This window comes from Momordica charantia (assembly GCF_013281855.1).
Source record: "Momordica charantia cultivar OHB3-1 chromosome 10 unlocalized genomic scaffold, Mcharantia_2.0 BLBB01000010.1, whole genome shotgun sequence".
Classification (NCBI taxonomy): domain Eukaryota; kingdom Viridiplantae; phylum Streptophyta; class Magnoliopsida; order Cucurbitales; family Cucurbitaceae; genus Momordica; species Momordica charantia.
Genome location: NW_028275158.1, coordinates 572,433 through 600,342, shown reverse-complemented (window position 1 = coordinate 600,342; position 27,910 = coordinate 572,433). Strand labels below are relative to the sequence as shown.

Sequence of the window (27,910 nt, the reverse complement as noted above, 5' to 3'; positions counted from 1 at the left end):
AAGGTATGTTACTTTTAAATCACAGACATGTTTATATTTTATTATAGTGATTTATTATTATATTAAACTATTATTAATTTATTTAAATATAATTATCGTAACATGACTGGCGATAAAAGAAGAGACAAATTTTTGAGAGCTGATTTTTTTTAGCCTCCAACATCAATCTTTTATTATGAAACACTCCTTTTTCTTATTTTTCAATCTAAACCAAAAATGGTGAAAGCTGTATTTTGAATCTATTTGTCTTACACTTTTTTTAATTAAGATTATAGAGTACAACCTGTCTTTAGAGGATAATATTCCATTGTATTAGTAAAACATAGACTCTCTTTTTTTCTCCTTTTTTTTTGTGTTGGATATAATATTGTCCATCTTTTACCTAAAAGTTAAAACTATAGAAAACTATATTCACTCTACTCATAATACTTTAGTACCAAATCTGACCATTCTTTGTTTAAAAAAAAAAAAAAAAATCTAACCATTCTTCACACTGTCATATAAAACTTAGATAGCCTCAAGTACATATTTAACTGTAACTTTCTCAACATTTTTTCATACTTCTCTCATTTATTATAATAATGGTCCCTTTTTATTTATTGCCTTTAGAGGACAACTGTCCATTCGAATTATATACACCACTGTTAACAAGGGGGAAAAGTAAGAAAGAAATGAAATAAGACAAAGTGAAATAGTACTGGAAAACTTATTTTCATCCCTAAACTTTTAAAATATATAATTTAGAATAAAATTTTAAAAAAAATAAACATTTTTGACTTGAATACATGTTCAATGGTAACACAACACATTATTATATATATTTGAAGTCATGTTATAAATTTGTTAAAAATAAGATAGCGACGAGATCAAAATAATCCTTTTCTAAAAAATTATGGACTAATCAGATTTTAGTATTTTGTAAATTAGAACTACCTTTGAATCTTAAATTTTGTTTTTAGTGCAATAAAATAGAGGTGGAGGATTCGAAGTCAATACTAATTACAGCTAAATTCATCTTCGCGAATCTTAGGATAAGATTTTAAGGACTACAAACTTCCACGATTGCGGTGTCAGTGGTTCTCTCCATCATTATTTGCTTTGGAGTAGTTTGTATATATTCATTTAATAATGGCCCCGTCCCCATTTCGTCTACTTTTCCCCACCCCAACTAACTTTAGGCAACATTTGATTGTCTTTTTCCTTTTTATTTTAAATTTTGAAATAAATGCTAAAGGGATAGGCCACTTGGGCTAGGGCTACGGCTACTATTAATTTTCTCTCCCCATAACATCGACCAAGATGTTGTTGAGGCCATTGATTATGTTTTGCATTTAATTTTGTAATCTTTTTTTAATTGAGCCTAGCACATTTAATTTTGATAGGTTACGTGGCTACCTTCATTTGGATTAAATCCTTATAAAGGAAAATATGCCCTTTGAATCTGAGAACGATGGGCTCGTATGAGCATATGGATTGGATCCTTGCTAATTGGGCCGAACGATATGGGCCGTCTCTCTCTCATGCCACATATTCAATTTCTGGAAATAGAGTCCTATAACTGCAAATGCGGAGAAATAAGGTCTGCGACCGGTTTGAGCGAAGAGAGAGTCGATACGACGTCGTTCTGGTGCCTCTTATTCAATTGTGAATAAATCAAGAAGAAAAATAAGGGTCGGAAGCCTTCTCTGATATCAGAAGAGCCAGGTTTCGCGATCCTAGGATCTGTGGATTATGAGTCTACCACGCTTCCGTTGGGCCACTCTGATTTGATGGTGCTTATTTCAAATTAACATTACATATAATATTAATCTCAGGTATTTTTCTAACAAAACCGTTAAAAGAGAAGAAAGTATGTTCCTGCCTTTTTATTACTAGGAAACGATTTATTTAAAGAAATTGGTCACTTAACAAAAATAGCTAAATTTTCATTTTTAAATGAGTCCTTTGCTAATTATAATTAACTTTCCTGGGAAGTTTAAAAGATGCGTTTGAGAAAAATAAATATTTATGACGGATTTGTAGCTTTTTATTTTTATAACTCTGGATTATTTTAGGCTCCATGTATTGGGACTTTGAAATTTAAGAATTTCATCTTGCAACATATAATGTAATTAAAACAATATTCTTCAGCTACATATATATCTTTTGTATTTTACGAAACCTGCCTTGCAAGCGTCTGTTTTTTAATTAAGCATGTAATGTTTTTATTAATTAGGTTTAACTACCTCTTAGAGATTTGATAACTATTAGATTTTTTTGTTTTCTATTTCTAAAAACTTATGTTTGGTTTCTTATTATTTCTTTGGTATGTTTATTATATTTCTCACAAACGTGTTTGAATTCTTAACCATATTACATATATAAAATATTTTCTAAAACTTTTCTTTTTAACTTTCAAATTTTGGCCTAAATTTAAAAACTTTTTCAAAACAAAAGATTATCCATCGATCCTTAACTACTCATCTGAAAAGGTGGAAATTAACTCCATTTTTTTTAAACTAGAGAGTGATATTTTTATTTGTTGAAATAAATTGAGTTTGACCAAACTCATGAGCTTGCCTAATATATTGTGGTAGACTTTTTTTACAAGCAACAAGGAAAGTGTAGGTTTTAATAAATTCATTGGTTAATTTATTCAATTGTCTTGCCAAATGCAAATTTGAAAATTAGTATTTACTCAAAAGTGGCTCACGCATGCATTTAATTTAACTATATTTATATATATATTGAGTACACATATATTTATATTTAGAAATGCATTCAAATACGGTCAAATGATAATTAAAATACCCTAAACAAAAAGAGAACAATTAAAATTCCTAAATCAAAATTTCTAAAAAAATATAAATTAGATAGAGAAAATTAATTTTGTGAAATTTATGGAAGGAAGTAATTAGATCTATTATTATTATTATTGTTATTGAGTTCAATGACAACATGCAGAGGCAGTGAGTTTTTGTGAAGATATATAACTTGATCCATTGAATTATGTTTGACATTTTCCTATCATATATAAGTTTATACATTAATTTTGGTATTTTAAACCGTGCTTAACATGAAACTTCTTAAATATGACTAAATTAACATAAATATACAATGAATGAAAATATACATGAGACACGTTGTTCTTAATTTTTATTTTTTATAGGTTTCTTTGGCTCAAAATTGATATTGAATTAGAAAATTCAGCATGTTTCTTAAAGTTCACTTTTAGTACAACAATTAATGGAGACGATGATTTGAAAGAAGAAAATATATGCATTAAATTTAGTTTTAGGTTATTAATTACAAATACTCGAAGAAATGTCATTCTCAAATGAATCTATTTTTTTTCAAAGATATAATTGAAAGGGAGCCTATAAAATAAACAATTAACCAAATAAAATTTATTTGATAGTTATATTAAAAATAGAAAAAACAACAATTACTTATTTTATTAAGAGAACTTGTGGATTTTCCATTTTTATTTTATATTTGAGATGAAGTTATTCACGTACTTCATTTCTATAATTTATAGGTTCAAAATCTCTCTACTTTGTTAATATTTATAAAATTTGTAAGAAGCTTAAAGTTAATCTTCCAATTCCAACAATTGTCATTGGGATTCTCCATCTCATAATTGAATACAACAATAATTGGCACATGAATGCATGCTTTCAAGTTCTAACTTTTATACAACTATATATTTATTTTTTAATGAAATATTTATAAATGATATGTTTTATGATGAGCTGTTTCCCACCATGTCCCCTTGATTTTATTTTTTCAACTCTTATTATTAAACCAAGTAGTGACATGTTAATGAACATAAAATATGTTCCTATTTTAAAAAGCTTATAAAATATAAAAATTCAGTATCTTCAAAAAACATATAAAAATTCAGTGAATTTGGTCAGCCATGTCATGCATGGACAATTACAATCCAAAAGTTAAATATATTAGAGTGGGTTGAATGTTACTCTCATTTCCCTTTCACCTCTTAGTCTTCCTTTAATCATTATTTACCTATAATTAAGGGGAAGACAAAAAAAAATCTACGGGTACCTAACTCGATTGGATAGTAGAATCCCTAGTTTGACCCGAGACGGGGTCGAGTCCCTAGCGGGGATGTGGAGGTCTCCTTGCGGGTTCTCTGTCCCCGATCCCTCTCATAATATTTTATTAATTTTTATATCTTTTATGTATAATAATATTAATATACATTAATTTTAATAAATTTTTATTTTTTTTATTTTAAAAAAAGCCCTAACCCAATTCTCATTTAGACCCTCTTTTTTTCATTTTAACTCCCATAAAAATAAAAAATATATTTATCGGGACGGGTTCAATGACCTCTCTAACCTCACCCCGTTGCCATCCCTAACTAAGGAGTTAAATCTCAATAATTAAAAAAATATTTTAATATTTTGAAAATATCAAATAAAAATTTTCAAAATTGTATATAAAATAAAGTTTAGGTTTATAATATATATATTTTTTAATACATCATGTTGGATGAGAGATCGAACTCACAACCTCTTAGTTAAAAATATATATTAATTATCGCTGACATTTGTTTCTTTTGATAACTCAATTAATTATTGTATATATCTTCGTGGAGGTTTGAAGATTGAATTCTAATTGGTTTAACTAAAAATCAATTGTCTTATTATTTCTTGGAGGTTTAATTTTGGATTTAGATGTATGTATCTATATAACTACCTTGAAAAAATGGAGGAATAAAAAACTAAAGGCAGCAACTACTCTTGCTTTCAATATTTATTCTTGACGAAGAAGAGAACCATCCATCAATGGCGGCAACCACCCTCCACATGGAATCGAACCTCCTGTCATGGAAACATTAAAGAAATGGGCTCCTAAAAATTAAAAAATATAGTTCTGTTCTCTACTCTCATCCTTCTTCCGGACCTTCTCTCAAATGATTATCCAGCACGAGTTTTCTCTGCATGATTGCATAAGAAGCGAAACAACTTCCCAAAGGAAACGATTCCCGCTGAACTTCCGTCGCCATCATTGCCAACGGCCCAGTACGTACGGACTTCTTTCGAAGCCTTCCTTTTTGTTCTTTCTGAAAATCCCTCTTCTGGGCTCCATACTTTTCCTTAACTTCGAATTCAGTTTTCCTTTCCCCCTTTTTCTAGGTTGCTCGTTTCTCTGTGTTTGTTCTACTTTTATGCGTGTTGAATATTGATGCTGTGTAATTTAGTTATTGGAAATAAAACCCAACTGAATGAATTTGTTTGTTTGCGATTTGGGGATTTAGAATTTGGGTTTCTTTTACTTGTCGATTTAGAAATTTCAGCTTATATAGAACATGTTTTTGAGCAGAAATGTTGATGGGGGTTAATTTCTGATTCTGCATCTTCTATCTGTTCAAGTTTTGCAGGTATGAACCAGATTTGTAAGACTAGTTCCTCTCCTTGGTAGCTAATTTAGGTTGAACGACTAATTTTGACTGAAAAATGATGAAGAGTAGTTTCTTCTCCGTCTTCGTTGAATTTTTTTTGTTTTCAGCGGTCATCTGGCCGGGGGTTCTCAGTGAGCCTGTTGAAGACAAGCAAGCTCTGCTTGATTTCTTCCATAATATCCCCCACTCGCCCTCTCTCAATTGGAATGAGAGCAGATCAGTCTGCAAAGACTGGACAGGAGTATTATGCAACACTGATCAGTCTAGAGTAGTAGTTCTACGATTACCTGGGACCGGGTTGCGTGGTCCAATCCCGGTGAACACTCTTAGCCGCCTATCCGCACTCGAGACTCTAAGCCTCAGAATAAATAGGATATCGGGACCTTTGCCCCCTGATTTTTCCAAGCTAGAAAGTTTGAGTTTCTTATATCTGCAATACAACAAGTTTTCTGGCCCTTTGCCTTTGGATTTTTCAGTTTGGAAGAACCTTAGTGTGGTCGATCTTTCAAACAATTTATTTAATGGGAGTATTCCTTCTTCTATCTCAAAGTTGAGTAATCTGACAGTTCTCAGTCTTGCAAACAACTCGCTTTCGGGCGAAATTCCAGACCTTGAGATTCCAAGTTTGCAACGGTTAGATTTGTCCAATAATAATCTTACAGGAAATGTGCCTCAATCTCTTCAAAGATTTCCAAGTTGGGTATTCTCTGGAAACAATCTTACTGCAGAACATGGTGCAGTTCCCCCATCTTTTCCGCTTCTGCCCCCTGATGTTCAACCGACTAGAAATCGCAAAGTACTGAGTGAATCTGCAATACTGGGTATTGCAATTGGTGGTTGTGTTATTGGGCTTCTTATACTAGCTATTTTGTTGACTGCTTTCTGGTTGAAAAAGGGTAAAGAAAATGATAGTTCCACCATGGAGCCCAAAAAGAAGGAAAGCTCTGTGAAGAAAAAGGGTTTTGATAGCCAAGAACAAAAGGACAACCTTACTTTCTTTCAGGATTCTAATCTTGCATTTGACTTGGAAGACCTGTTGAGGGCATCTGCTGAGGTTCTCGGGAAGGGAACCTTCGGAGTGAGCTATAAGGCTGCTCTGGAGGACACGACGACGGTGGTAGTGAAGAGGTTGAATCAAGTTACAGTTGGGAAACGAGAATTTGAACAGCAGGTGGAGTTGATTGCAAACATTAAGCACGAGAACATCATTTCCTTAAGAGCATACTATTATTCAAAGGATGAGAAGCTTATGGTCTATGACTACTGCGCACAAGGGAGTGTGTCTGCAATGCTACACAGTAAGTATCATATCACCTTGCTCCAACTGCAATTATGTTTATTTCTCTTGATACAGTTTTATAGAATTTATAAAGAAGCCGAACTGTTGCCCGAGGTGACTGCGATTTACTATTCATTAGATTCAAGAGTAGAGACAATGCAATCTCTATGAAAAATGAAGTTCATACATTAACCATTGATAACTTTCAACAGTTTCTATACTAATGGATGAATCTGTGTCCAACGTGAAATTTACCAATATGCCTATTTACTATTGCAGATAAACAAGGCGAAGGTTTGTGTGTGTTAGATTGGGAAGCTCGGATGAAAATTGCTATCGGAGCGGCTCGAGGTCTTGCTCATATTCACGCAGAATCCGGTGCAAAATGTTGCCATGGAAACATCAAAGCCTCAAACATTTTCCTCAACTCTAAAGGATATGGCTGTGTATCTGACGTTGGTTTAGCCGTGTTGATGAATTCAGTTATGGTACCAGCAACGAGAACTCCTGGTTATCGAGCCCCGGAAGTGACCGACACTCGGAGGGCATCGGAAGCAGCAGACGTGTACAGTTTTGGGGTGGTGTTGCTGGAGCTTCTGACTGGAAAATCCCCGATTCACGTTGAAGGTTGTGATGAAGTTGTTAATTTAGTGAGGTGGGTGAACTCTGTGGTGAGGGAGGAATGGACAGCAGAAGTGTTTGATGTGGAGCTTCTCAGGTATCCAAATATAGAAGAAGAAATGGTGGAGATGCTGCAAATTGGGCTGTCTTGTGTTGCAAAAATGCCTGAGCAGCGACCAAAAATGATGGATATAGCGTCGAGAATCGAGCAGGTTCGACTAGTGAGTAGTGGAACTCGACCATCGTCCGGGTCAAAGTCAGAGTATTCGACTCCAACTCGTGTAATTGAAATCGGTTCTTCTTCACATTTACATTGAAATTAATTATCATCTTTGTGTCTGTTTTGGTGGTCACACAGTAGAACATAGGTTATTTTGTCCTTGAATTGATTTCTATTCATTTAAACTCATTGAATTGAGGGTTTAGTTTTGCTTGAGCCTTTTGGTTACCTCTGACCTCTAGAGAAAAAATAAGATGTCTTCGTCATTGAATTATATTTATATTTATATTTACGTTGACTCATCTCTTTTGTTAAATCATATATAGTTGAACTCAATCCTTGAGTTACAATTGCAGTTTCTATACGGTTTCTATAGTATGTAAACTTTAAAGTTTAATTAATGGTATTTTTCATTTTGGTTAATGGCTTTTTAAGAGAATTGTATTCTCCTCCATGTTCTTGAATAAAAACATTTTAATCATGCTTTATTAAATTTTCTTGTCAACAACGTCATCTTTTTCCATCTTTCGTTTGTTTTTCCATCCAAAGGAATATAAAAGGACCAAAAATTTGGATTATTATTTTTAAGTTGAAATACTATTTTACCAGGAGTTTGATTGTATTTTTCAAACATTTTCTTTGATCTTTATATTTTATATTTTTGTTTATTTTAATATCTGTATTTCTTAAATGTCCATTTTGGTCCCTGTAATTTTAAAAAATGACTATTGTGATCTATTCGTTCATTTTTATTTTTGTCTCATTTCTTTCGATCATAATTTTACCACGACACTTCATTTACTAAATTTTTTAAAATTTTATCAATAAATTTGTATTAACGAGTCTCAGTTACATAAGAGAAAAGTAGCACAGGAACAACAAAAATTAAAATTACTTGAATCAAAATATGAAGGTATATATCATGCTAAAATTACATCACCAAAAACAGTATTTTAAGTTTTAACTTCTATTTTCCTTTTCCTGCCCCATTTCCTTTTTAGAATACGTCATCTTTCTCTGTCAAATTGTCGTCGTCTTTTTCCAACCGAATACTAATTTTTACACTTCAGATGAGCCTATCATTATTGACTTGGAGATTAACGACCCACCAACTTTTCTTATTTACATTTTTATATAGATCTATTTTGATTCTCTAATTTTATGTATATTTCTTCGTTTTTAAAAAATGTAAAATAATTTATTTAAAGTAAGCCAAGTTATAATGAATTGACACTTTTTTAAACGTTTTTATTTCCAATTACTTATTAAAAAATATGAAAATTACGAACTTAGTACAACAATCCAATGACCGACATGATGGGTTTAGATTCAAATGACAATTTGAATTATACATCTTACGATTGATGGTAAAAGTAGTGGAACATAAGTGAATTTTTTTTACTTTTATTTGAAAACGTAGCAGAACAAAAGTTAAAGTATTAAGGGTGATCACTTTAATAATCTAAATCAATATCAATTTATTAAAAATATTACAACAACAGTTAAAAATAAATAGATTACATTTATTAAATCAATCAGTAATTAACATATTCAAAGAAATGCTTTGTTTGCAATCAATAATTAGAAAATGTTATATTTTCAAAATATTATTTTATAAAAGTACACATGCATAAACATTTTTAGAACTAGTCGCTGATATTTTTCATAGGCTAAATTATATAAAAAAAAATCTATGAAATTTGTACTTTGTTTTATTTAAAAATATCCTATCATTTCAAAAGTTTCAGTACTTTGAGAAATGTTCAAAAATATCATTTGAGCAAACATTGTATAATATTTTGAATAGAAAATTGACAATAGAATTTGGAATAACGTGATAATTGACGTAGAAGCTTTGTGGAACAATTACCTGACACTACAATAAATTTGACCTTTAGTGAAGGTAAAAAAAATTACAATAGAAACAACGACAGACCTATAATCGATCAAGTTAAAATGTCAAATTTGTTGTAGTGCTTGTTAACAAAACAATGTAAAAAAAGTTAAGACAAATTTTCACACGTCATTCCAAATTTTGCCACTCCAACTTTATTTTCAAAATGTGAATCGAGGTTTTCTTAAAGAATATTTTTGAAACCTTATGAAAGATCAGAATAGTATGAATTCTTTGACAACCAAACATAATAAGGACGGAGAGTTTTTGTAAGATTAGTCGAGGTTCATCTAAATTGGTTCGGACACTGCATAACCATCTTTCCTTTTTTGTTGTAGGGCTGTGGATCGAGTTCAAGGCCGGAGCGAAACCCGAAAATGGGCCTTGGAGTGAAGGCCCACTAAAGGCCCAGTGAAGGGATACCGAAAAAAGAGAATAATTTTCTTCGGCGGCAGCTTTCGGCGAGGGAGGAGATAGGAAAGATGGTTCCGTAGATTAAACGCTAAGAAGGGCCCACCTAATTCTCTGGAAATAATTTTTAATCATAATAATTAATTCTGAACCAATCAAAAACGTCGGCTTTGGGGCAGGGCCCCACACGCAGAAACGGTTCTATAAATTTCATTCCGCACCAAATCACCATCCGTTTTCCATCTCCTCCATCGTTTCTCATCCTCATCCTCTTCGTCTTCTTCACAAACCCTCACAGCAGACCTAAAACGTTTGAACGAGGACCTTTCTCTGGTACGATTTCTCCCTTTTCCCTCTCTTTCTCTTTTGTTTTGCCTCTTTTTTATGTTCTTGAATCTGTTTCTCTCTCTGTTGGGCCTCTGATCTGATGTTTGGATTTGGATTTTGGATCTTGAAGGTTTTTGTTAGCTTTCGCGGATGGCGTCGAAGAGGATTTTGAAGGAACTCAAGGATTTGCAGAAGGACCCTCCTACATCATGTAGCGCTGGTATGGAATTAATTTCTTAAAGAAAAAAAAAATTGGTGGCTGGGGGATGTTTTCTTCTTTGGATTTATTTATTGCCCTTGGCCTAATTCGTCCTTTAGATTGATTGGTCTTACAATATTCATCGTTCTCTTTTGCTACTTGCCTTCGTGTGGATATGTATTCTTTCTAGAGAGTCAATTTTTCTGCTGTACTTGTAGATTATCCACCCTTCGTGGTTTCTGTTGAGAATATATGCTAGTAATTATCTCTAGATAGGGAAAGGTTGTTGGCTGAAATTTGTTAGAGGTTTCTTTACCAACTGATCGTAGAATAATCATGTTAATGTGGTTTATGAAAGGGGAGAATTGAGTCAATGAATCCCGTGTAAAATATTCCGAGAATTTGGTTCTATTGTGTGTCTGAGCATCTCAATTGTTCAACTTCGAATCTTTAGACGATTTCATGTGGAAGTTCCACTCATACAGAAGAAATTTTATGCACTTCTTCATGTGTTCACATCTGGAACTAAAATTAAGATATTACAGATTGCGACTATTTTCATTTTTCCTTTATTTTGTAATTTGACTTCAGTAATTACGTTTTAAGTAGTTTAGAACTTCCAGCTCCTGGTTAGCTTCAGTACTTCTTGCTCTAAAGACAAAGTTTCAGGTTATAACATGAACATTGGTTGATTGGATATGAATGGCGAGATGGTAACTATATTGACTTGTCCTAAGATTTGTTAATACATTGAGATTTAGTTTTGATCCTGTATGGTTTTCAATCAGTTGGTTTCTATTGAGGTGCTGACTCATGTAAGAATTTTTGCAGGTCCAGTTGCCGAAGACATGTTTCATTGGCAAGCTACCATCATGGGTCCTCCAGACAGTCCTTATGCTGGGGGTGTTTTCCTTGTCACCATTCATTTCCCCCCAGATTATCCTTTTAAGCCTCCCAAGGTGTGACAGCTTCTTTTAAGTTGCTGTTTACTCTAAGCCTATGTGTCCTATATTTTATAAAATATGCTGAATATATCGATCTTGCCTTTTATTTTCTTATCTGTTCTTTAAGATAAACTGTTTTCAGCCTAAGGGTCTGAATTGGGTAATTTGTTTGTAACTAAGTTTAGCTGTATTGAGCTCAACTAACAGAGTGAATTCCCTTTAATATTTGGCCATGCATTTTCTCCTTCATTTGATAGTGTTATTCAATTATGCATGCAATTATTTTTATAATTGTTAGATGTAAGTTCTCCAGATAGGTTAATGTGCTGCCTTCAGATTGTCTTTATTAAATAAAAGGGAGTGGTCCAAGGCATAGATGCTGTTTAGGCTAGATTCTTTGTCACGCCCTGTCATCTGTTGGTTTCTTTATTTTTCTGGTTAGGGTTTAACATGTAATTTGATGAATTGTGACTACGTGTGCAAATGTTTCTTTCTTGCCTAGGGAACATTTCCTCCTTTCTTGTAATTGACTTCTTTAACATAGAAATGTTTCTTGTCATGGATTTTCTTGGAAGCGGCTTTCTTATTATTTCCTCCTGTCTCATAATTTAATGTATTTTCAGGTGGCATTTAGAACAAAGGTGTTCCACCCAAATATCAATAGCAATGGTAGTATTTGCCTTGACATTTTGAAAGAGCAGTGGAGCCCTGCCCTAACTATTTCCAAGGTTTGTCCCTTGACTTGATTAAGAAAAAAAGAGGTTCTGTTTAAGACTATGATATGGTCCTCTTTGCAAATGCATACTAGTTTTCGTACCTATCTCCCCAAAACCTTTTTTTTCCGCCTGTTCTCTTAACATTGTAACATCTGTACTAGCATCCAGATGCTATTTGAAAGATGGTGCAAACATTGACCGGCATCTCTTTTTCTGAGTTAGATAGGAGAAATAACTCAACTAAGTAGAACAAACCTAACCTTTTTGTCCAATTGTTATTGAAGAATATCTTCGTGGGCTAGTCTCCATCAACAATATGGCCCTTGATATGGGATGGGATCGGCTCCCTTGACTCCATATATTCATATTGAATTGGATTCATCTTGATTGATTCTATAACCCTTTTTTTTGGCAATATGTCACGGACATCTCCTGGTTGTACCTTGATATTTTTCTATAATGCGTCCTTGTGTTCATGATTACTGAAACAGCAGTTTCCTTGTATGTTTAAAACTAGGTCTTACTTTCGATCTGTTCGCTGTTGACGGACCCAAATCCTGATGACCCATTGGTGCCCGAGATTGCTCACATGTACAAGACTGACAGGAACAAATACGAGACGACTGCAAGGAGCTGGACGCAGAAGTATGCGATGGGCTAAGCCGATGGTGAGTTAATAATATTTTAGGTCGTCTTCCTCATTTTTATGCTCACCTGCCTGTGCCTGTTCTATATATGAATCTCTATCTCGGTTTGTTGCAACCATCCTAAGCTTGACTGCTTGAGCAAAGAAAGGTCGTTAACATTCCCCTTTCATTTCCAATTGGAAAATATTTTCTTATTTGGTTGTGTGGATTAATATAATATATATAATATATAGGACACTGAAATGTATCTTCAGTTCATTTTCTATTTTCTTTTTTGCTCTTTTTCTTGGCGAATAATACAGTAATAGGCGTTGGCCTGATCATGAACCAAATATTGTACATTTCATTTTCTGTTGTGATTGTGAAGGTAACTGACGCGTGCAATTTCATATGTCAGGTGAAATAGATTTTTGAAAATTGTCTCTTTATCTTTTATTTGATAATAATATTTTCCTCTGACAAAATAAGGTTTTTTTGCAACTTTTTTGGTTTGGTTTTATTACTTGAATGTACTTGTAAAATTTTAGTTAAAGTTCAATTATTAAGATCATGTTCTTGATAATTATGTAGTTCTCATTATTTGATTGGGATTTGAAAATGTTTTAAAATGGTAGAATAGAAAATGAAGTTGCTAATCTATACACAATTGTTTTGTAAAACATCGATCAACTGAAACAGTTTTTTTTTAACACTAAAATATAGAATATAGAGAATATGATTTTTGGAATGAAGAATGGATGGTACTCGTGTAAATTGCAAATGAAAAATGGATGATGTTTTTTCAAATAAGAAATAGACGATGCTTTCCTGAATGAAGAATTCTCAAAGTTATTCTTCATTCAAAATTAGAATAGATGATATCATTTGGATGAATAATCGTATACATGGCGGTTTTTGATTTATTTTGGTTTTTTTTTTTCAAATAAAAAATTAGATGTTCTTTTTAGAGTATTGAATTATAGGAGGCAAGGCGATAATTAAAATGTTTGATTTTTGATAAAAATTGCCTTAATTGTTGAGCAAGCTCAAGTTGGTAACAGATTCTATTCTCGAATGTTGAATAGACAATGTTTTAATGTGTCAAATATATGATATTCTTAAAATTTAGAATAGATTGTATTTTTGGAATAGATGTGCCGTCGAAAATGTATAACAAAGATGTTTGTTCTACGAAGCAATATATAAGACATTTTAAAAAATTGAAAAAAAAATGCCACTTTCAAATGAAAGATAGATGGCATTTTGAAAAACAAAGAATCGAGGACATTTATTGAAATTTAATACAGATAATGCTTGAAGAATTCTGACCACTTTTACATGCAAAATTGACCGCTCAAAACACTAATCTAGATTAAAATGTTTTTTAGAGTGAAATATAGATGAAAATATTTTATAAAAGAAAATCTAGATGAAAATGTTGAGATTCTAATTTGTTGGAAATATTTATGAATATACCTCAATAAAATATTAATGGCAACGGATATTCTAAAAAACCTGGTGGAAATAAAAATCGATTATGAAAATTATTTCATTTTTTTAAAGGAAAATTATTTCAATTAATGGTTGAGTACTTTACATTTATTATTTGTAATATTCATATTCTGATATTGTATTGATATTTTTTATGTTTTGCAGAAAATGTTGAATCACGTTTAATATTGATATTGTCTTAATCAGGATGCTTGATTGGTTGATGACAGTGTTCAAAAATAGGAAATAAATAAAAAAAAAAGTGCATGTTTGTGGATGATAATTTTTGAACAAAGGAACATTAATCTATTTCCTAAAATGAAGAATATATAATATTTTTTTGTAATGTATGATAGATGATCTTTGGTAAATGAAGGCATGATTTTTCAAATATAAAATAGATGACACTTTTAAAACATGTTTGTGAAGGAAAACATCGTATCTTATATTTGACACTTTTAAGATACCAATGAAATGGTATATTTCACACTTTTCAAAATTGCATCTATTCTATCCAATAAAAACATTAGTATTCATTGGCTAAAATGAATTATTTCAAGAATAATGATTCTGTAAATATATTAAACTTTTGAAAAAAGGGTACACATATCATAATTTTGAAGGGTATCCCTTTTCTTTTATTGGAGTTTGAGTGCCCTAATAAAGCCAGACCAAAAATTATGTTAGCCAAATATGGGCCTACGTTACTTGTAGAATTGGGCCTGGCCCATCTATAGACCACCGCTTGGGTCATACTCTCCATAAATCGACATCAAATCACTCTTTTGTCCTAAATCTCAAACCCTTCTTAGTTTTCCTTTTCCTAATTCCTTTAATTTCATCTTAATTATTTATAACGAGAAAATAAAAGCAAGCATAGTTCACTGATAGTTGGCATATATCTCAAATCCCACGATATAATTCCTTTAATTTCATCTTAATTGTTAATAAGGACAAAATAACAGCGTACATAGTATATTCGTAGCTGGCATATATCTCAAATCCCACGTATCGTAAAAAAAAACAATTCTCGATGCCAGAAAAAATATATTTTTGGAAATAGTTAAAAAAAATCCCTCAACTGGGTGGCATTTATTATTATTATTTAGCAAGGGGCATTTATGATATTGATGGGGGAGAGACCAATTATTTTGACTTTGGGAAATACCTCTTCAAATTCTTCAAGAGGTCCTACGCTCACATGACACTTCATATGGGTTTTTTGGTCAACTTCCAAAAGTGTCCTGCCCCCTTGATTTGACTGTGCCACGTGTTTATTTTTCTCAAATTATTAATTTAAGAAATGACTAATTTTCTTCTCTTTTTATTTTTCATATTTATAATTCTCATGTGCATCTTAAGATTACTTTTATAATTTTCAGTTCCAATATTTTTGTTGGAGAATGTATTATCAATAGTTATATTTTTCGAAGGCTATTTAACTAAATTAAAGAGTCTAAACAAGTGAGTTACAAATAATAAAATGATACTATGGTACAAATATTAGTTAAAGATTAAGCCTTAATCTCTCTAATGTATGAAACATGATATTTATTTTAGAGAAATCAATTTCACGAGCTTTTTTTAGTTAACGTTGAAAAGATTATTTTCATTCTTTAGTTAGCAGCTGCAGTGTTGCATTTATTTGAGTAACATATCAATTTTGATAATATGTAACTAACTATGTTTAAGTTGGAAATAAAACTTATAAACTACATTCTCTTATGAATATAAACTCAAAATTTTTAATTATCTAAGAGGAATAATATTTTATATTATATCGTTTATTATTTTTAGTTAAATGTGAGGCACTTGCTCCCTGATATAAAATAATATAAGGCGATGGAATGGAAAATAAAAAAATGTGAATAAAATTTTGTATAAAATCTTTTTGTAAGTCTCTCAAATCCAAGTACCATGCACGATCCCATAGCAACACACTATTTTCTTCTCAAAATCTGAACCATCTTTAATTTTTATCTAATTAATTAAAGCCAAATTAAACAAGTCTGAAGTCACTTTGTTTGGAAGATTCAAGTCAAATTACTCCTTCTTGTTCATCAGCAACCATTTGGTTGTATGAGTTCGATCCTCCACCCATGTACTGTACTTAAATAAAAAAAAATTCTAATTAAATAGATTTTTGTTGAACAATGATTCAATATCAAATTTGAATGCTATGAGTGATATTTAATAATTTTTTTAGTACAATAGGTAAGGGTAAGGGTGAGGAATTGAACTCACAATCTCTTGATTGAAAATATATGTCAATTATCTTCGTTTTGACGATATTGAAAAGATTGTTGAATATATTTTTGGTTTAAAATATGGTTTAAGTATATATCTAAACTTGTTTAATTATTATTATTATTATTTTAATTAAATTCTTATTTTGTTCTTTGAGTTTTTCGAAGTTTATGACTCTAATGAATGAAGTGACATCATTTTTCTAATAAATTAAATATGATATTTATACGGTAGTAATGTCAATCTTGAATTTAATAAAATGTTGTTGGACTAAAATTTAGATGTTAAAATTTAGACTCTAAAATAAAAAGAAAATGAGTAAAAAATTAATTAACCAAAATCATATTTCAAAAAGTCTCAAGACTAATCAATTAACTTTAATATATCAAACACTTTATTTTTGTTGGGAAAAAAATAATATAGATCAATCGGTGTAAGTTATTTAAACATGAATTATTTGATTTTCCCCTTAGGCTAACAGGTAAGTAATAATAACAAATGAATAGAAAATAGGGATAGAAAAGCTTAACACACAAGGATTATACTGGTTCACCTCTATCTTGAGACTACATATTACAAAGGAGATCCCACTTAAGATATTACTATCTTGTTTCTAAGTACCTTAACAATGGCTACTTAGGATTATACAATTGGAAGTATCCTCACTAAACCCACGAGATACAAACTCTTTTTTTTCATACACTGTCCACAACCAAAGTCTTTCTATTTCGACTCTGTATAAATGAAACCTTAACAAAAGGGTTCTATTTATAAGTGGTCAAATATCCCAATCCTTATAGGAAAACAATATTGTAATCCTTATAAGACAATAATATCCTACTCCTCGTAGGAATTGGTAGTAGTGTTTGAAAATCCTTTTCCTCGTAAGGCACGGATCTGACTTCATTATCCCAACAATTTTTCATGAACTTAAATATTATACAAAATAAATGTATGTATGTACAAAACTTTAGGTAGAAATGATCCATATATCAAGTCCAGATTAATTTGTACAGTTGTGTAAATTATTAATTATTTTCTGATATTCAACTATGGTTATTCACCAGAAAGATAGGTAGGCAAAAGAAAAATAAAAAAATAAGAACAAGTTAAAGCTTTGGAATGCCAAATCAAATTTAATATATGTTACAACTTCCCCATAAAAATGATTTGAATAAACAAAACCAAACTCCAACTTGAACTCTATTCTTAAACTTAAAAAAAAAAATAATATATTTCCATATCACAAGCTATCACTTATAGATGGTGACCCATGTCCTGAATTTGCACTTCATTTATAAAAAACAAAACATATTTTTGTAAATATATATTAACTGTTGATGTTGATTTCTGGGCAATTATAGGTGCCACATGTTAAGGATTCCACATTGAAAAGAAAATGAACTTTGTAATAGGTACCACATGGGGTTACTCCTCTCATTGTCAATTGGTTTTGAGATGGAACCCCATAAATATTAATATATGATATCAGCAAAAAACGTTCAAATGAGCAACCGATCCAAAAATGAGATCCGGCCAAGATCGATGATCAAAAAGAGTCACGATCTTGAGAGACATGTTAAAGATACAATGCGCACACAAATCTAACAATGGTGTAGTGCTATTTTGATTGCACTCCTTTGATACCCAAGTTAAAACTCGAATGAGAGCAAACTCAAATGGATCAGCATACTAGAGTTTTTCGCAGGAGAGATTTGTATCCATGGTTCTAGGATTTCAATCCGTCCTTTATTGAAAGAGAGAGTCGAATGGGGGATATGGGACCCTCGACATTCTACCCCACCTATTGACCTCTCAAAAAGGTGCGACCTTGACACATCATCCAGGGGCCGGAGGTGTTAGCGTTTGGACTGTTGGTTGTCATCGTACCCGATTCGAGTCTGTGCGCTCGATACCTCCCTATTATTTAGGTCTCGAGATTTCGAACTCATAATTGGGTCCATGCAGCGCAAAGGGGTTTACCGTGGCTCCAAATTCACCATATAACACATATAATTACACAACAAAGGGGGTCTACCGTGGCTCCAAATTCACCATATAATATAACACATATAATTACACAAAAAATAATGTGATGAATTAACTATTCCAAAACCCTAATGAAAAGTCAAGATTAGATTAATCTAAATCTAGAGTGAAGATCGTGCACACGAGTGGGAAGCCATGGCTCCTGAAAAGAAGGGTTTTTTTTTTTTTTTTTTTTTCCTTTTCTTTGGGTAAGAAAAGAGGAAGAATTAACACACACAAGAACCTAATCTCTGAATCAGCTGTTTGTTGAGGAATCAAATTAAAGCAAATGGGGCATTTTCTTGTCTTCAGTGAAGGACAAGTGATGCAAATACAAAAGGGTTCGAAAGAGAAATCACTTAAAACCAGATTTGGCAGAGAGCAATTGCTGGGTTGGAAAAAAGTATATATTATCAAATAAGCTCAATGATATGGAAACTTTTGTTGCTATTTAAATCAATAAATTAAACATATATGGGTCTTGAATATTACATTATATTATAAAGTCACTAGATATTGTCTGGCGCAGGAAATATGCTGGCATTTATTTACATATGGGTTTGAGAACAGATCTCATGCACTCCACTTTGACAAATTTCTTATTTAAGTTTAATTTTTGAATGTTCTTCAAGAAGACAGAGACATGGGGGTTGGTTTTGGTTTTGGTTTTGCATGCATGAGGAGTCCCAAATTTAGGGCTTTTTGGAACTTGAAAATGTAATTATATTTTATATAATGGAAATTGGAAAAGCCCAAAACAACCCACAATTCTTGTTGCTATTGGAATTAAAGTTTGGGGCAGCAAAAAACATGTCTCTTTGGTCTTTATTATACAAAATTCCCCATTTTGAGACGAGAATTTCCCATAACCATGAGAGCTGCAGCTGCAGTTCTCTCCTTTCCCTCAATTTCAGTTTTTTTTTTTTTTTTCCTCTCAATCTCATAAAACCCCGTTCGAAATCTGAGATGGGTGAAAAAAAATTATTGAATGTGATTGCTACTAGTGCACTAATTTTTAATAATCATTCCCATTCTTGTTTCTCTTTTTAATCAAATTTGAAATCCCAATATATTTCTATAATAATTTTTTTTACTATCCACCACTCTATTTAGAGAAGATGTAGAGGGTAGACAGATGAGAAACTTTTACTTTTATATATATATATATATATATATATACATACATATATATATAACACACACAAATTTTAGCGGTGAACAGTAGAAAAATAGTACGGTTTGGTACGAAACAACTTTTAAATATATTTCTCTTTTAAATAATACCTCCAACGTCCAAATCAGTAGATCCTTTTAATATGGTATATTTTTATTCACTCCCCAATATTCTTTCCCTAGCTACTACTCAAATCATAGTAAATTTTCCTTTGATTATCATTAACATTTTGATAACAACGGGAGAAAAGTATAGAATCCGCAACGCCATTAATAAGTAGACCTCACCAAAATTTTTAAGCCTCTAGAAATACTACATAAATCAATGTAAAGTATTTTTTCCTCTCTCTTATATCTAATGATACCAAACCGTTAGTCACATTATTTCAAACTCTTCAAATAATTTCTCAAACGGAAAAAATTATATATATAAGATTGGAAGAGCCCTTTGAAGAGAGAGGAGCCACATCAGCGGCACATGGGGGAGGGGATAATTAAGTAAAATATTACGAGTAATTTATTAATTATTATATTAAACGGTATAGCTTTGGCACGACCGGTGCTCGGCCGTGAACGCCGCCGGTAGCCGGTTGTCTTCGACAGTCGTGTCGGTGGGACCGGTCGGTGTCATCGGGGAAGGAGACAAAACCTTACCTGATGAGCCTACTTTTGCATATTTCAAATGCTTAATTAAATTGAGAGCTGTGGGACATAAAATCATTGTAAATGTATATATATTTTTATATTCTAAATTCACTTAACTTTATCGTCCAAATAACCCTCACTTTCCGTTTTCTTTTAAGATATTTCAAAGCAATTCTTAAATTGTTTGTTTGCTGAAAAGAGTGGTCTAAAAAGATATCTCTTTTTGTTCAAACCCTATTAAACGATCCTAAGTTTTCTTTTTTCTCTCTCATAAATATTGTATAAAGTTATGTCCATTGACGGATTGTTTTGGTAATATCTATTAAAAACAAGATTTTGTGAAAATTTTAATTTTGATTCAAAATATATACTTTAATCAATAATAAATCAAACAAAAGTTTTAAACTAACCCATGTATTTCTGCTACGCTCATGCAAATTAATAATGGTCTAGTATATATATTGGTATTAACATGCTTAAATCAAACTTAGCAGAGAATTAATAATGATGTTGCCGACTTCTTCATCTCCAATTGAAATTACAAATAGAAATGGAAGGCATCATTAATTCCTCATCCTAGCTTCTCCAACCACCATATGCATTATTTTCCAGGAAAATCTACAAAACCCCACAAGAGAAAATATAGTTTTCATGGAAAATCTCTGCAACCCAGAAAAAAAATATATAGTTTTTTTAAACATATGAGATAAGGCAGAGAGAGAGAGAGAGAGAGAGAGAGAGAGAGAGAGAGAGAGAGAGAGAGAGAGAGAGAGAGAGAGAGAGAGAGAGAGAGAGAGAGAGAGAGACCGACATCTCTTGCTTCAAAGTGAAGCTTGTGAGTGAAGGGTGATTGATATTGAAGAAGAAATTTAAAATTTAGGGTCTTAATTAGTTGGACTGTAACTGTAATAAATGCAAGATGTTTCCATGAAAATCCGAGCTGCTAATTTTAATGAACTAATGTGCCATCACTTCTTACACTAAATCCAAACCAAACCCACATTATTATTATTAATAAAACGCCCTCTCAAACTCCAGCTTGTGAGAAACCCAACGGGCCCTCCTTTTTAGAACAGATCTTTTGCCCTTTTCTTTCTTTTTTATTCTTCCCATGATTATTTCTAAAACAGTGTGTAACTCTTTTTGTTTCTTTTGATGATGTTTTACCCACGGATTTAACCTTTTTAGTGTTTGATAGGTAACTTTGTTTATCTTGTTTTCGATCACAAATTTAGACTATCGAAATTGTGATAGATTAATGTTGGCTCTTGAAATGAATTTATATTAGGATTACCAACATTTAATGTATGGGAGATGCATAGTCATACGTAGTGCGATGATTTAAAATTATTTGTTTGATAGTACTTTATAATAAATGTATACTATAAGTGAGTAATTTATTTATGTTTTACATATGCTGTATGTAGCATTATAGGAAATAGGAATGATATATTGTAAAAGTCAAAAAGAGGGTAAATTTGTCCTTTGGGTAAGTGAAAGCACACTTCTTTTTTTAAGTACTTTTGAGAAAAATATTGATTAAAAAGTTTCTTTTAAAACAACTTTGGGTGTTTCTTAAACTAGTTTAGAGTTTTCAAAATTACTTTTGATTGTTTAGGCAAATTTTATGAAATTTTTTAAAAGTATTTTTTAACTAGTTTAAAAGTAAGTAATTTTTACCTTCTTAAAAATGATCCTAAACAACTCGTACCATTTTTAAAAAATGAATTTATATGATATAATATTTAATTATTCTCCATATAAAGTTGATCTTCAAATTCATATATATAATACAACATTCATTACAAATTGGGAGAGGAGATTAAAATTTACAATCTAATGCACTTGTATTTAGTTTAATAAACACGAGGTTGGGAGAATAAATCTTCAATTTTAGGGAAGGAAATAAATGCTCAATCCACTTGAAATTTGTTGAGGGGGATATTTTAATGTTCGTTTAGTAACGTTTCTGTTTTTGTTTCCATCGATAAAAATAATTCTTTGGTAACTATTTTTGTTTTCCTCCTTTCTCATTAAAAAAAAACGTTTATAAAATTGGTTAAAAGTTTTGGAAACAACAAAGCAAGTCTTTTTGTTTCTGATTCCTATTTCATATTTTCCGAAATATAGTATTATTTTATCATTCTTTACTAATGAAATGCATAAATAAATATTAAAAAAATAAATATTAAATAAAAATATGAATATTTAATTAAAAATAATTTTTATATAGAAACAAATTTTTTAAATTTAACCATTTTTAAAACAAAAAACAAGAACGGATTATCTAATATGTTAGCTATTTATTTTTTCAATTAAAAACAAACAAGAGATAAAAAATAGTTATCAAATACCATTCTTTTTAATTTATTAAAACAAGGAAATGAAAAACAAAAAGCAAAAGCTTTAGGAAATGATTTTTAAAAGGATAAAATTTTAAACTTATATTTTATAACAATGTAAGAGACAGTAAAGAGGATGATAAGCCGGCTACACTGAGATCAAGGGCATCTAAAGCTTTATAAAATTGTGCTATTAATTGGTTAATTATAGTGATATAATGGTAGAGAAGAAGAAATTCAAAGGGACTAAACAATTAAAAGAAGAATATCTTGGACTTGATGCTCCATCCCATTGACTTCAAATTCGTATTCCTAATTAACCCGATCTCAACTGGCTCTTTTTTCTTTTTTTTTTCTTTAGTACAACGATCCGACAGAGATTCAAATTCATAATCTCATGGTTGGATATCATATAAATTACGACTGAGCTAAACTTAGGTTAACCATCTTAATTTGCTTTAATTTTATTATTGCCTTAAAAAATATCACACACACAAAAGAATTAGGATTTTTGTTATATTTTTAAATAATAATAAAGAAAATCAAGTTTTGAAGTCTAACAAAAATAGGACATTTTTACCCCCAGCTCAAGATAAATTATTGGGAGAGTTGCAGATATGATAAAAATATTTAGTAAAATTAGTAAAATAGCAACCACATTTAGTTTTTTCAAATATAACATTTTATTAAATGGAGGTCCAATTTTAAAATGACAACTTTACTTGAATGATATACAATTTGTAATATATATGTATTATGTTTGACTACTAATATATGTATGTGATATATATATGATATGCTACTAATATGAGTGTCTGTGATATATATCTAATATACTACTGATATGAGGGTCTGATATACTACTTATATGAGTTTCTGATATCCTATTGATATAAGTGAAAATTTTTGCTATATTCGAAAATTTAAAAAACAGGTGACATATTTGAAATAATTTATTGAAAAGATGAATAAATAGTTTTTAAAAGATATCATTTTTCAAAATACTATTTTTATTAAAACTGTTTTTAAAAGACTATTTTATCCATAAATCGTCTTTTTAAAAGATTGATCCTCACTTTAAAATTAATTTGAAACTAAATCATTTTTATTTATTTACTTTTTTAAAAGAAAACTACTTCAAGTTTGGGGGAAAAAAACACCCTCCAAAAACTAAGGGGAAAGTTTAGACACAAAAACCAAAACAAGACAGCACCTCATGTAGCTGGTTTTGTGGGATTTGGTGCTGTGTTTGAAATTTATATCCATTTGACTCATTAATGCTTTACAACCCATAATGCCCCTAAACTCAATCCCTTCTTTAATTTGTCTTTGCCAATAATGTTCTTGTCTTAATTAAATGCATCAATTACTTTCTCTCTCTTTCATATTTCAAAAGATATTTTTCCCTAAACAAACAAATATATAAAACAAATCTAAACTCGAGATATAGAGAATTTTAAAATTAACTCAACTTTAAATACTAAGTTGTCGCAAGTAAAATGTCTCTAGATGATTCATATATCTCGATCGTAATGCAAATATATCTTCTAAACTATCTGAATACCGCGCATGACCATGCATTGATGGCGACCACACATAGAGTTAGAAAATTAATGTGTTATAAATAGAAAGTGTTATGCAAGTGGGGGATTTTACGTACAAGCATGCTATAACATGCATGGTGGGCTTTTGTATGTGTACTTGTCCCATGTTTGGCTACAAGAGTTTCTTATTCGACTATTCGGATCCATGAATATAGCTTATAATGGATTCCAAACAAACTACTTATCCCTTTCGATATTTGGCCTTCGTTATAATATGGGAATTCGAAATTATTCTTATGCTCCAAATTGTAATAGTAACAAAAAATAGAATCATTTTATGTTCATATTTTCACTTACTATTTTATAGAAAATTTTTCCTTTTTCTTCTATTTTCTACAATGCGCTTTTTTAGTTCACTTTTTTATTGCATATTTTTGGTTACTTTTCTCCACATGTAAATTCTTTTACTAATCGACTTTTACAACATGTGTACTATCCTTTATTATTGTTTATTTATTTATTTATTTATTATTATTGTTTTGTATACGGATACTTTTTCGAAATATTTGTTGTTTTGCAAAGTACATTTATAATAATTTTGTTAAATAAAAAATCTTACAACTTTTTAAAGAATCGTAAACCAACAGTAGGTTTGAGCTTGATTTTTTTTTTGTACCAAAATTGATGTTGGGTTGACTTATCAATTTATTAAAAAAAACAAATTTAACTAGCAATATAAACTGATTTTCCTTTTTGAAAAAAACGAAACTAACTAAATTGACTAAATTAAATTCCAAGTTAATTAAAATGAAATGAAATTTAGTAAGTTTTTTTGGTTTGATTTCAAATTGCACTGTCACATAATTGTCAACAAGTTGGACAAGATTTTACTTCCGTTTCCTAATAAAAAAAATCCAAAACTAAAAAGCATCATTGTTAAATCAACTGTTTAGATTAATAAAGTTAACAAATGATTTAAATTCCATGATTTGAAATTTGAGAAATGTTTTAAAATTCCTTATCTTATTTGAAACAAGAATGATTTGGAATGAAGATAATAAAACTTCTGATGTTCTAGAAAAAGAAGATAAAAAATTTATTAATTAATTAGAAATTAAAATATGACAAGGTTAAATAAGTAATTTATTTTGAAATTCTATAAATCCTACAAAATCCAACCATTTTGATTAGGAAAAAATATTTAACTTAAAAATCAAATAGGTAAGATTTCAAATAATTCAAAATCATGAGTAATAAATAACAAAAAATATTCGAAATCAATAAAAATACTTAGGGACCAAGTAGACCCAAAAAAAACCATCGTTAATTAAAATATATAAGAATTAAAAAGATTTTCCTTTCCGTTAATATTTAATTAACACCTGATTTGAAAAAAAAATGTACAATAATTTTACCGTTTGGTTGGTATATAAAAGGTGAAATTTTCGGATGAAAAGTGGCCTCTTATTATTGAATTATTGCACTTCTTAGCTCTAAAATTATGCAGCCCTCATCAAATGTTACCTCAACCATTTTTTTCCTTTTAGGGGAAAAACAATTAAACATTAATATTTATAAGAATTAAAACATCTTTGTTGAAAATGTAATTGGTCATTCTAATATCTTAAAAATCAATTTCAAGTAATTTAAAACTTTTTTAAAATCAATTTTTTTTTTATTTTTAGAAAGATAAATGATTTTGACAACACTGGAAGTAATTTTCGCTAATCGAATGTTATTGATTATATTAATCAATAATAAAAATTTATTTAAAAAATTGAAAAGCGAAAGCGGGAGAGATTGGTAATATTACGAATTGGAAAAGGCAGTGGGAGTGGGGCCCATGGCTCCACACTCGAGTATGATCGATGGAATGGAAGAGAGCCGGTATTCTCCGGTGTCCGGTTAATTTTCTTGTGGGTAATGATATGGTGTGTTGAAGGTCCATGACTTATCACGAGGATCATCACGCTTTCTCTGGGCCCGCTCGTGTGTGCGCTTCCTGCCATCTCCATCATGAGCCACGTGTTCCAACCACAAACCCACCTCTCTCTCTCTCTTTTTCACCTTTGCTTCTAATTTTATTATCTCCTGTTTATTTATTTACTTTTATCCCATCACAAATACATCCTAAGATTTACGTACTCCAGCTATTAAAATGAATAAGGATGTCGATGCGCGGTTGTGGTCGAGGTGACATGTCAGTAGAAGATCTAAAATGGTTTTTGACATTTATTATGAATTCTCAGAGACTACCTACAAATAAAATCTTGTATAAGTGTTGTGTTTAAATATGTACGCTCTGAAACTTAAGTTAGAACTAAATTCAAATGGGTGTCGAATTGAATTTACATAGAAGGCAAGAGATTGCATACTTTCTCAAATGTGGGACCTTCACCTTTTATACAATGAGAAAAATTGAAAACTATGGCTTTATCACTGCGATAGTCATATAGTTGTCATTCCATTGATTTTTTTTTTTTTTTGCTAGCAATTGAAAAATCTTCTAACAAGAGAATCGTTGTTCCATTGAACAGTAGTGAATTAGCTACTGGTTAAAATCTTCTTTAGGTTGGAATTGGGTTGAACTAGATTTGAGGTGTACAGACCCTTTCTTGTCTTAACTGTGTCTCGAGTGAGGCCTAAATATATGCGCGGTTATATATTTGTTTTTGAATTTACCCCTATAAAAGATACGTTAAAGTATAAATATTTTAAAATTTTGGATTTCATTTATGTGATTCAGTTAACTTTTTATTTATGTTAGTAATATTTGGGAGATTTAATAAAATTATAGGTATTAAATTAATGCACGAAAAAACTTATAGTTGGATTAAAAGGAAAATTTAACATTTATGTAGTATATTATTTTTACGGCCAGTAATAAAAAAGGAAGAAATTAGAGAGGGAATGAGTCATCTTGAGACGTCGGGGAGAATATTTGGATAGCCATCTGCACGCGCTACTGGATTCCGTGATTTCAGAACACGTGTTTTTTTTTCTTTTTTTTTTCTAAAAAGAAATTAGTTATAATTTCCATAAATTAAATGGAATTATAAATGAGAAGGGGTCCAGTAAGGAAAATGAGATCAGCATTAAACAGAAAATATTTTTATTTAATATCGTAAGGCAAAAGGAAAATTTGCTGTTTAAGTTAATTCCATAATTATTGATTTCTGAACGTTTTAATTTCAAACAATGCGATTCTTCATCTCTTCCCTTTTTTTCTTTTTTTTTTTTCTTTTTCTTTTCTTTTTACAACTTTAAGTATATTCCTAAATAATTTCAGCTTAATAACACTCTACCAAATATATAAGGGCTGTTTGAATTTGAAAGCTATTTTTTCAAAATTTGTTATTTACTGAAATACATTTTTAATATTTATTTTTCAAATGTTGTTTTTTCATAACTTTCTTGTTTTATGCCAATGCCTTATATGTTTTATTTTATTTGTTGTTTTATGATATCTAATGACTTGTGTTTTATACTCTTTGAAGTTATTGTTTTAATTAAAAAAATCATAAATGATTAAATATTGATTTCAACTTTACAAATTCCTTCATTAATCAAAGTAAAAATATATAATTGTTTTGAAAACGAACTTTTGAACAAATCTATATTTTCCAATCCTATAGCTGATGAAATTGGAATAAGATTTCGGACTGAAAATATTGGTATAAAATTCCTTTTTTTTTTCCGCCAAGATTGCAGCTAAAGGGAAGTTTTGTGTGTGGTGATTTTTTTTTTAAATTTAATTTATTATTATTATTATTTTGACAAATGCAGCTAAAGTGAA

The 27,910-nt window shown here is 30.6% G+C and overlaps 2 protein-coding genes across 5 annotated transcripts; both read left to right on the top strand.

Annotated features, from left to right (window-relative positions):
- Window positions 1–4,721: 4,721 nt before the first annotated feature.
- On the top strand, window positions 4,722–7,829 carry LOC111011691 (putative inactive receptor kinase At4g23740). Of its 4 annotated transcripts, none has more exons than XM_022285554.2 (3): window positions 4,722–5,027; window positions 5,387–6,705; window positions 6,966–7,829. In XM_022285554.2, the coding sequence occupies exons 2-3, from the start codon at window positions 5,463–5,465 to the stop codon at window positions 7,622–7,624; spliced, it is 1,902 nt and encodes a 633-aa protein (XP_022141246.1). In that variant the 5' UTR covers window positions 4,722–5,027; window positions 5,387–5,462; the 3' UTR covers window positions 7,625–7,829. The 4 variants fall into 4 exon arrangements, with proteins under 4 accessions (XP_022141246.1, XP_022141245.1, XP_022141247.1 ...); XM_022285553.2 differs by having other exon boundaries at window positions 5,379–6,705; XM_022285555.2 differs by having other exon boundaries at window positions 4,722–5,031.
- Window positions 7,830–10,010: 2,181 nt separating this feature from the next.
- Window positions 10,011–12,930, top strand: LOC111011530 (ubiquitin-conjugating enzyme E2 10). Its single transcript, XM_022285332.2, has 5 exons — window positions 10,011–10,165; window positions 10,290–10,379; window positions 11,190–11,317; window positions 11,926–12,030; window positions 12,536–12,930. The coding sequence occupies exons 2-5, from the start codon at window positions 10,310–10,312 to the stop codon at window positions 12,677–12,679; spliced, it is 447 nt and encodes a 148-aa protein (XP_022141024.1). The 5' UTR covers window positions 10,011–10,165; window positions 10,290–10,309; the 3' UTR covers window positions 12,680–12,930.
- Window positions 12,931–27,910: the final 14,980 nt, after the last annotated feature.